Source organism: Myotis davidii, unplaced genomic scaffold (genome assembly GCF_000327345.1).
Source record: "Myotis davidii unplaced genomic scaffold, ASM32734v1 scaffold616, whole genome shotgun sequence".
In the NCBI taxonomy this organism is placed as follows: Eukaryota; Metazoa; Chordata; class Mammalia; order Chiroptera; family Vespertilionidae; genus Myotis; species Myotis davidii.
Window position 1 is genome coordinate 1774890 of NW_006291965.1, and position 11392 is coordinate 1786281.

The 11392-nt window shown below is 46.0% G+C and overlaps 1 protein-coding gene across 8 annotated transcripts in view; it reads left to right on the forward strand.

Annotated features, from left to right (window-relative positions):
* TRPM3 (transient receptor potential cation channel subfamily M member 3) overlaps positions 1 to 8910 on the forward strand; it is a 457422-nt gene extending 448512 nt beyond the window's left edge. For all 8 annotated transcript variants that reach the window (XM_015565001.1, XM_006765282.2, XM_015565000.1 and 5 more), the window contains one exon: positions 6107 to 8910. In XM_015565001.1, coding sequence (XP_015420487.1) covers positions 6107 to 7559 — 1453 coding nt within the window. In that variant the 3' untranslated portion in view covers positions 7560 to 8910. The remainder of the gene's footprint in view (positions 1 to 6106) is intronic.
* The last annotated feature ends 2482 nt before the right edge of the window (positions 8911 to 11392 follow it).

Sequence of the window (11392 nt, forward strand, 5' to 3'; positions counted from 1 at the left end):
GCCCTAACATTAGCTGACCTTCTGGAGTAACGGGGGCCAGAAAGACCCGGATGACCTCACAACCGAGCCCAGGTGCCAGAGAAGTGAACCCCAACCAAGGCTTTCTTCTGCTCCTGGTGCCACTGTCTGTGTTTGGGGTTTCATTTTTGATGGTGGTGGCGGTGGTATTGGTGTGTTTTACGTTTGTAAATGTGCCAAAAATAACACCTTTAAACACTAGAATTGCACTGGACACATCAGAACTACCATGAGGTGCACAAGGGAACAGTGATAACTAAGGGAAGAGTGGCTCCATTTACACCTCTCAAGCATCTTCTAGGACATGGTGACTTTTCTTCTTGGCAATAACAATGAAAGCAAACTGGGACATACATTACTCCTAGTGTCATCTTTTCATCTAAAAGTATCTTTCCTAAGCCAATAGGCTTTGTATCCTTTTTTCACTTCACCTAGATCCAAAAAAGTGATAGACACATAACTATTCATAGTATAGTCAAATAACTTTTCAAGACAAAGAGAGGCAGGAATAACTTAGGATGTATGGAATTCATTAAAAAAAATAGTATAAGCCAAAAAAAAGATGAGCTTCTCCCTTCTTTGGGTCATGATTGTTAGTGATTAGGAGCTGACTCTGGTCAAACCACCAATAGTTTTAAGGCAGGAGTTATATGTTATCTATAGTGTTTCTTTTTTTGTTACTTAGTCACTTCTACTATCTGTCCCCTGTGGCTTCCCATCTTATCTTATAAAAGAGAAACATGCAAATTGACCATCCCTCTGCTATACTCACAAGCCACGCCAACAAGCCATGCCCACAAGCCAATCAGAGTGACTATATGCAAATTAACCCAACAAAGATGGCAGCCGGCAGCCACGGAGCTGGAGCAAGCAGGAGGCTTGGTTTCCCCAGTGATGGAGGAAGCCAAGCTTCCCACCTGCCCTGGCTGGCTGTAGCCTCCACTCAAGGCAACAAAGTTTCAATTATAGAAGCTAAATAAATCCCAGATACCTGCTTCCAGCCAGCCTCCACTGGGATCCTGGGTGGCAAGGGGCCATGGCCAGCCTGTAAACAGCCATCAGCCCCGCACCCAGTCTGGCCAGGCACCCCAGCAGGGACCCCCACCCTGAAGGGGCTGTGGCCAGCCTGCAAACAGCCATCAGCCCCTCACCCAGGCTGGCCATGGCCTCATGGGGTGAGGGCCCCTGCTGTGGGGCTTGGCCAGCCTGCAAATAGCAATCAGTCCCTCACCCAGGCTGGCCAGGCACCCCAGTAGGACCCCCTTCCCTGAAGGGTATGTGACCAGCCTGAAAACGGCCATTAGCCCCTCACCCAGGGTGGCCAGGCACCCCAGCGGGACCCCCTTCCCTGAAGAGGATGTGGCCAGCCTGAAAATGGCCCTCAACCCCTCACCCAGGCTGGCCAGGCACTCTAGTGGGATCCCCACCCTGATCCGGGACACCCTTCAGGGCAAACCAGCCGGCCCCCACCCATGCACCAGGCTTCTATCCTATATAATAAAAGGGTAATATGCAAATTGATCCTAACAGCAGAATGACTGGGAATGACTGGTCACTATGACACACACCACCAGAAAGCAGAGGCTCAATGCAGGAGCTGCCCCCTGGTGGTCAGTGCACTCCCACAGGGGGAGCTCTACTCAGCCACAAGCCAGGCTGACAGCTGCCAGTACAGTGGTGGTGGTGGGAGCCTCTCCTGCCTCCTTAGCAGTGCTAAGGATGTCCAACTGCAGCTTAGGCCTGCTCCCCACTGGCAAGTGGACATCCTCTGAGGGCTCCCGGGCTGCCAGAGGGATGTCTGACTGCCAGCTTAGGCCCTATTCCCCAGGGAGCGGGCCTAAGCCAGCAGGTGGACAACCCCGAGGGGTCCCAGACTGCGAGAAGGCACAGGCTGGGCTGAGGGACCTCCCCCCCTGAGTGCACAAATTTTTGTACACCGGGCCTCTAGTTGTTCCATAAATTTGTATCACTCTTATCTCCATTTTATCTCCTGAGTGATTTGACCAGCATGAGCTCCTAATCACTAGCAATCATGTCCCAAAACTCTTGGTTTGTTCCTCAGAGCTATTTGTATCTGTCATGCATGCACATTTATACTTAACTTTCCAAGAATTTATTTTTTAAATTAAGGGACATACTTGCTCTGATCAGTGTGGCTCAGTTGGTTGGGCATCATCCTGTGCACCAGGATGTTGTCTGTTCAATTCCTGGTCATGGTACATGCTTGGGTTGTGGGCTTGATCCCTGGTAGGGGGCATACAGGAGGGCAACCGATTGATGTTTCTCTCTTACATCAAGGTCTCTCTCTCCCTCTCTCTCTCTCTCTCTCTCTCTCTTTCTCTCACCCTCCTCCTCCTCCTCTCCCTCCCTCCCTCCCTTACTCCTTCCCTCTCCTTTCTTCTCTAAAAATCAATAAATTCTTCTTTTAAAAAAAATTAAGGGGCACACTTTAGTTATAGAACAAACATAAATTTGACTCTGGGAACATTTATTCTTTTGTAACTCCTACATTAAACCCCTATCAATTGCATCATAACCTAAATTATTATACAGTTAGGTTGTTAAACACATCCAGAATTCTGGAAGAAAATGGATAAAACAGTCCTTTTTTCTTTTACTTTTTTCCAAAGCCCCTGGGAGCCTCAGAGCCATTAGGAAAGTTTTGTGAAGAATGGTTTCTTGACCCTGTTCCCTCCCCCAGTTCCTTCCAGTCCCTAAGGCCACACTTTTTCGCTCTTGGGGCTCCCACTGGGCACTTCCTGTTTTCCCAGAGGAGCCTCTTCCTCCTTGCACCTCCTGTCTTCCTCCCATATCCATGGGCTTCTTCATCTCTGGGTCCCGTTTACTGCCAGGTCCCAACTCTTCTGTTGCCTAGTATTGTGCCTTAGCTCTGTCCCTCACCTGCTAGTTTCTCTGCAGAGTAAGATCCTGGGGCTGAAGGGAATGAGGTGTGGGGAGCAGGGTCCCCACAGTTCAGAGAGAGATTTCACAGTGCTTAGACCAGGGGTGGGCAAACTTTTAGACTCGAGGGCCACAATGGGTTCTTAAACTGGACCGGAGGGCCGGAACAAAAGCATGGATGGAGTGTTTGTGTGAACTAATATAAATTCAAAGTAAACATCATTACATAAAAGGGTACGGTCTTTATTTTTTTTTTTTCGTTTTATTCATTTCAAATGGGCCGGATCCGTAGTTTGCCCACGGCTGGCTTAGACCAATGATCATATGCAACTATAGTAAAAGAGCATCTTCGTCTCTTTCAGTATCAGCCCTGTACACACTGGGCTCCAAGACAGGAAAGGAGAAGGAGGAAGAAAACCATCCTGCCTTTTGTTACTCTGCCAACACTAAAAAGCTACTAGGGGGACCCAGTACCTAGAGCGTCCGAAACGTAAAGTCTCATTCTACAGAACTGCACGCTCTGCCCTTCTCCTGACTTTAATGAAGAAGCATTTTACCCACTTACCCAAAGCTTATTGCATTGCAAACTATGAAATTGCAGTACTTGCAGAATCAAACTCCATCAGCCAGATGATGAAAAAGTAAATTATAAGTCTGCAAGACACACAAACTTATTATTTTAAGTAATTTGTTTCTCAGGCTATGTTTATACCACAAAACAAAGTGAAACAGGGCAAAGTTGTAGTTTCCTTCTGAAATAGCTGTGTTAGCTGGGTGACTAGCATGGGGTTTGCCAGATGCAGAAATGATCAATGTACAAGTCTTTTCAGAATATACCTGGCATTGGTAACTGAGGGTGCCTGGACCCTGAGTCATGCCAAGCTGGTTATAGGGCAGCAAGAAAGAGCAAAGGAAAAAAAATGTCTCCAAGACCTTAGGCTGGGTGAACCGAAGCTAAAGGATAAAAGAACAGAGTAGTTCAGCCAGCGTGGCTCAGTGGTTAGGTGTCGACCTATGAACCAGGAGGTCACAGTTCGATTTTCAGTCAGGGTCCAGGGCATATGCCAGGGTTGTGGGCTTGATCCCCAGTGTGGGGCATGCAGGAGGCAGCCAATCAGTGACTCTCTCTCGTCATTGATGTTTCTATCTCTCTCTCCCTCTTCCTCTCTGAAATCAATAAAAATCTAGTTTTTAAAAAAGAACAGAGACAATGGAGTGAGTTGCGGGGGAACAGAGGGGAAGTGGGGGGAGACGTATAGATTCAGAAAGAGACAGAAATGTGCCCAAGGCAAAGGAATCACATGCTCCCCTCCCCCCACCGTGACCAGCAGGAGAGCAGGGGTTTGTTTTTTGTTTTTTAAACCCACAGGTCTCTCAGAGAGGGGAACCACTACGTCTTATACCTCCTTCTGGCGTTGAAATGTATATCCCTCCCTAAAAAAGGTGTTACTGTTATTAACACACTAGCACAACAGCTGGGTACCCAGCTCTGATTCCCACCGTTCTTTGCACAGCGTATTCTGTACACGCAGGCAGTCAAGTGATTTGCTGTGCATATTGGCAGTGTTGGGAAAGTGTCTTTTTTGTTAATATATATTTTATTGATTTTTTACAGAGAGGAAGGGAGAGAGATAGAGTTAGAAACTTCGATGAGAGAGAAACATTGGTCAGCTGCCTCCTGCACACTCCCTACTGGGGATGTGCCCGCAACCAAGGTACATGCCCTTAACCGGAATCGAACTTGGGACCTTCAGTCTGCAGGCCAACCCTCTATCCATTGAGCCAAACCGGTTAGCAGTGGTTGGCAAACTACGGCTCGCGAGCCACATGCTGCTCTTTGGCCCCTTGAGTGTGGCCACGAAGTTTCAATCTCACTGTACGTGCGCGCCGACACGTGGTATTTTGTGGAAGAGCCACACTCAAGGGGCCGCAGTTTGCCAACCACTGGATTAAGGCATTGAGGAAGTATCTTTATCCTCTCTGGAAAAGTTGAGAATGGATTGCATTCAGATTCTCCAAAAGATTTGCCTTTGGGCATTTAAAACATTTGAGCTCAAACCATGACTTCGCTCTGGTCTTTTCCAAGTTAATTTAAGCAGGTGAAAACATATGGCACAATTTTATGTTAAATATGTGGCTTCTCTCTTTGTAAATAAATGGCCAGGTTGTTTACTAGACAATTGAAATCAAGTTCATAACACCGATTGGCTCAGTGAACCTATATCGACCCCTGGGGGTATTGGGTTGGCAACACGGAAATGGGAACAGGAATATGAGACAGATTGTGCCCTACAGATTTCCAATGGAGAGAGTCAAGACCTCAAAATAACTGTAAATAACGCCTCTGTGATCAGCTACCCAGAGAGACAGAGAGGAGGGAGTAGGCTAGCCTACTTACTGATAGGCGCTCCAGACTTTACCACAAATCACTTTATATAATCTTGGTTAAATTACTTGATGTTTGTTCCTCTCTCATTACCGACAGGATTGGATTCGATTAAATCAACTCCAGGTGCCTCAGTAACAGGACCATAGTTATTCCTTTGGAGGTACTCAATTCTAAAAAGGTTATTGTGAATAACAACAACAAAAAAAGATCATTATATAAATGCGAAATGAAATTAATCCCAGTCCAGAAACACTGCAATAAGAATAGCTAGACTCTAAAATTCTTTTGCCAAAAAAATAAAATAATAAAATTCTTTTGCAAAATTCTGGGTCAAGTCATCAAAATGCTCCATTCTGGTTTTGTTAGGGACTGTGATAAGCCAACACCCTAATAGTTATTTAGGTCACTAAGCCCTGTCCCAAGCCACAGTTCAGCCACGGGAGTGGTACGAGGTGAGCCTCCACGCCAATAAGAACTACTCAGCTTCGGTTTGGTGTTTACTGATCAGGATTGTGCATCAAATTGCATCAAAGAGGGGAAGGGGGATTAGCCATTAAAAATCACTGGATTCAATAGACCTCTTCCAGCTCAAAAAGATTTGGATTCCATGATTCTCGGTGACAGCATCGTGCATTCTCTCCCCTCCCTCCCTTCCTCACCTGTACCCGCTCAGTTTCCCTCTGGTAGGACATGGATGGCCAAGGTCCAGACCCGGCTTTCCCTCTCTGCCCATGCTCTCTAAGCCTCCAGCAGAGGAACCTGGCCCCGAGTGACTCTCCCTCTCTCTGCTTCCCGCAGGGTGGAGAACATGTCCATGCGACTGGAGGAAGTCAACGAGAGAGAGCACTGCATGAAGGCTTCGCTCCAGACCGTGGACATCCGGCTGGCGCAGCTCGAGGACCTCATCGGGCGCATGGCCACGGCCCTGGAGCGTCTGACAGGTCTGGAGCGAGCCGAGTCCAACAAAATCCGTTCTCGGACCTCCTCGGACTGCACGGACGCAGCCTACATCGTCCGCCAGAGCAGCTTCAACAGCCAGGAGGGGAACACCTTCAAGCTCCAAGAGAGTATAGACCCTGCAGGTGAGGAGACCATGTCCCCAACTTCTCCAACCCTAATGCCCCGTATGCGAAGCCATTCTTTCTATTCGGTCAATATGAAAGACAAAGGTGGTATAGAAAAGTTGGAAAGTCTTTTTAAAGAAAGGTCCCTGAGCCTGCACCGGGCTACTAGTTCCCACTCTCTAGCAAAGGAATCCAAAACTCCTGCAGCCCCTGCAAACACCTTGGCCATTGTTCCCGATTCCAGAAGACCGTCATCATGTATAGACATCTATGTCTCGGCCATGGATGAGCTCCACTGTGATCTCGACCCTCTGGACAATTCCATGAACATCCTTGGGCTGGGCGAGCCAAGCTTCCTGGCTCAAGTTCCTTCCACAGCTCCTTCAAGTAGTGCCTATGCAACTCTCGCACCCACCGACAGGCCTCCAAGCCGGAGCATCGATTTCGAGGACGTCACCACCTTGGACACGAGATCTTTCTCTTCAGACTACACCCACCTCCCAGAGTGCCAAAACCCCTGGGACGCTGACCCCCCCACGTACCACGCCATCGAGCGCTCCAAAAGCAGCCGCTACCTGCCCAGCACGCCCTTCCTCCTAGAGGAGGCCCCCATCGTGAAGTCGCACAGCTTTATGTTTTCTCCCTCGAGGAGCTATTACGCCAACTTCGGGGTGCCCGTGAAAACGGCGGAATACACGAGCATTACAGACTGTATTGACACCAGGTGTGTCAACGCCCCTCAAGCGATTGCCGACAGAGCCACCTTCCCCGGAGGTCTCGGGGGCAAAGTGGAGGACGCCTCTTGCTGCCACCCCGAGCGAGAAGCAGAGCTGAGCCACCCCAGCTCTGACACTGAGGAGAATGAGGCCAAAGGCCGGAGAGCCGCCCTGGCCATCCCCTCGCAGGAGGGCGATCACGCAGACAGAACCCTGTCCAACAACATCACGGTTCCCAAGATCGAGCGCGCCAACAGCTACTCGGCAGAGGAGCCGAGCGCGCCCTACGCCCACACCAGGAAGAGCTTCTCCATCAGCGACAGACTCGACCGGCAGCGGAACACAGCCAGCCTGCGGAACCCCTTCCAGAGGAGCAAGTCCTCCAAGCCCGAGGGCCGCGGGGACAGCCTGTCCATGCGGAGACTGTCCAGAACGTCCGCTTCCCACAGCTTTGAAAGCAAGCACAACTAACCCTTCCTAAGCAGCGTGGCAGGAGGCTCACGAATGCAGCCCTAGAATTCTCCCCGAACTCCACCTGCTCCCCTTCCTCGAAACTTACCTGCGTTAGTCTTAGCTGAGCAAAACAAGCAATGCCTTAGGAGGTGTTCACTCAGAAGTGACTTCTGAGCCGAGAAAGCATTTGATCTGGCCCAGTGCCAAACACAGGGGATATGTTGTCATGCTCACCCTGGATGGGTAGGGAGGGGAAAGAGAGGGAGAAGGAGGGTTGAGATGAATGTGTCTCACTAGTCACTTCGGAAAGCCTCCAGCTCTGGGAAGGAAGGGGCTTCGCGCATTCTCCGTGCCAGGAGGCGTCTTGCAATTTCTGACCGTTATGAAGAGTTGTAGGATGCAGGGCTAAATTGCGAAATAAAATAAAATAAAGTGGCCAGCATACAAATGAGATATTCTAAACTTCAATTCTGTTTTCTTTTCACATTGGCTCCATCACTGGTGACTGATGAAGAGCATCCTTTTTATTCAGTATAAGCCGGCAGCAAGCAGTTCTACCTAACGTCCCACATCCTTCTCATGCCACCACTTCTGTAATTGATCATTGTAAAGAAAGAACAAGGTAACAGTCATAGTTCACCTGTCTCTTATATATTCACTTCTGGTGCCACAACTGTTTATCTTTTTTGAAGAAAATAAGGGAAAAGAAATGCCTTTTCTGTATTGCGAGCGGAATGAAAGAAGAATTGATGTTAAAAAAAAAAACAAATGTCAAGTGGCCTATTATATACAGTGGGCATTCAAGGATAGTCGAGCAAGCTCAGGATGAATGTAACTAAATAATTTTATATTTTTTAATTTATTTTGTATCTCACCTGTCATCAATGAATTCGCTCACTGAATATATGATAGTGAACTAACAAAAAATATAGTGGGCAGCACGCGCCTAACATTGCCGTGTGGGATGTTGCTGTATTCTCCCCATCCATGTCGTGTGCTATGCTGCGGTGTGACTTTCATCATGTGCATGACTCCACCATGTCTTCTGAACACCTCCAAGATGTAACTGCCAATTTTTCACACCACTCATCACATGACCATTTTATATATGACTATCTGGTGGATATTTTCATACCTAGAGTTTTGCCATTCAATCTGAGCTCAGCATAAATTTAATCGGAGTTTTTCAAGGGCTGGTATCTTTTTTATGGAAATGTTCCAAAGTACTTTTTAAGGAAGTCTCAAAACCATAAATAACCTTAGAATTGACTGGGAGTTTGGTATCAACCCAGAGCCATCAGATGCAGACATGCCATGAATATTTTTTCTTATATACAGAGCTATAAAAAAGATACAGTAGACTAAAATAGAAAGCAGATAAACCATGTGAAGAGTTCTAGAGCATATGCTGCTTATACACACATATATGCATTTACACAGAGACATGTTATATATAGTATATAAACAAGCATATAGAGCTTTCTTAAGAGGCTTGGACTTTTCTATCACCTTGAGGTATAACCAGAATTTTTAATAGCCAAGGAATTTCATTGAAAGAATTCATTATATTTCAACAGATGTTGACATTATACTTTTTAAAATCCCTATAACCTTAACTTTTTCTTGTACCCAACTAGAGTTGTCAAAATGACTTGCTACCTGCCCTTTACATCTCAATCAGTCTGGTTTCTCCTGCACAAAATGATTACATCAAGTACAATCTGAACAGACCTAACTTTCAGATAGTATTATGGGTTCTAGGGTACAGGTATTCACACTTCCAGATCAGAATCTGGATTTGAAGTGGGATAAAGAAATTTTGACCCTCAAATCTTTGGATTTCTATATGGATCACTGATTTTAAAAAAGAATAAGATCGTGAAGGACAATGACTTAATGTTCCTGGTCCCCAAACAAAATCTGGTTCTTTTGTTTAGTTGTAGATGTGAACTTCCAATTTTCTCATTATGTGAAATCAAGTAAATATGAGGACAAAACCTCTAGCCTTTGACGTTTTTATTAACCTCTGAATAAACTTTTCAGGTGTAGGAATAGTGATGAGGCCACATATAAAGAACTAAGAAATTCCTTTTTCACTCCTTAGTATTTAAGTGAATCAGAAACGAGCAACCAGAGTCCTTTGTATATAATGACCCTAAAAAACACTTTTTTTAACCCAAATTGGCTATTTCTCCCTCAACAAACATGCATTTGGTCTGAGAGTCACGAATAAGCTTCCTAGAGTCACGAATCTCTGTGAGGACCTGATGAAAGCTCTGGGCCCTCTCCCCAGAAAAAAAAATGTCTAGACATGCAAGTTGCAATGTAACTTTAAAGGGTTCCTCTACCCCTGCTTCCATATTGATTGATAGTGAGGAAGAGGAGCCATGTTTGTTCATAATCAATATGGTTATAATAGGCACTTTACATTTGAGACCAATTCTCTGTGATTCTCAGGACGGCCACGTCTCGACACCAGAATTAGAAGCAAGCTTCTGTTATGTTCGTTCCTTAGATTAGATGTTGCTAGTTTGATGAGGTTACATCCCGATCTAAGGATGATTCTAGGTGTGGAGCACACTCACACTCTGAGAGGGAGCCTGGGGGAATCCAAGCAGGAGGTGAAGGCAGTGTTCACTGACCACAGAGCAGGACCTCACGGCACCTCCAGAGCCTTATTCTGGACCAGATTGAAAGTGGGGGAAAGTATGAGCCTGGTGTTCCCGTCGCGCTTTCTGGAGCGAACAGACAGGACCTGGGAAACAAATACTTCCCAGTTCTGACCTTTCGACTGCCTGTCTTTTTGTTGTGCATGGAAATAAAGTTCTTTTGGGATGTGTGTGAGATACATAAGCCAAATGTCAATGACTTCAAACACAAACTGTGTCACAGTCATGAGCCATTTCTTTCCCATGCGCATATATGTGTTATGTTTCAATCCATTTCTTTCTATTCCTGGATCCTTTGCACACTGATGTGGCATCGATTCCGTGGCCTTGTACAGTCAGCTTGCGTGCTGCTCACTTATTCCGACGTGTCCCTGCTGGAGGGGCCGTTAGTCACCTGTCTCTGTGCATGAAGCAGCTCATGAGCAGCAAGTTACTGAGGAGCGTAAACAAAGTCATAGAGAACTCAAGGAAGTGAGAGCTTTGGTTTAATCACCTGCTTCTACGGTGCCAATTTTTATATACTGCTATAGGTACTGATTTATTCTAAATTGCTTGGTCCTTTTGGAAAAAAAAGGGATGTTTTATGAAAATGACCGTGGAAATTTCCTGACTAACCAACATACCTTATGTTTATAGTTAGAAAGGCCCTCCTTAATGGATTTGAATGAGGAACTGGAAGGCTTGGGGATAACTGTCATGGCTTGTTTGTGTATTTCTCTGAGCCAGATGGTGTATCAGCGGTCAGAATGCAGCACTTTATAGAACTGGATATTTTTTAAGTCTAGGCTTCTAGGTCTAACATACTATTTAGCACTTTGAAAGTTCCCCCTTGAATATATATATATATATTTGATTATATAATCAAATGGAAAGAAATGTACTTGTAAAAAACACAAAATGTGTTTCTTCTGAATGTTTCCAGTGTATTCTAAGAGATGGTTTCTATAGATAAGGTTCTGGTGGATCTCTGGATAGTGCATTTATTCTACTTTCTGAGGCTGTGCAGTCTAATCTTCCTCAATGTTGGGCTGTTTAACTTCTCCAATGATAATAAATATTATCCAGTCCTCCATCATGCTATATCGAGAGGCTGTACCATTCAACGTGTTGGGCAATGCTGTACTATAAAATACATGTTAACATGTATGTATCCCATGTTTAACCCAACATAGTTGTAGCATG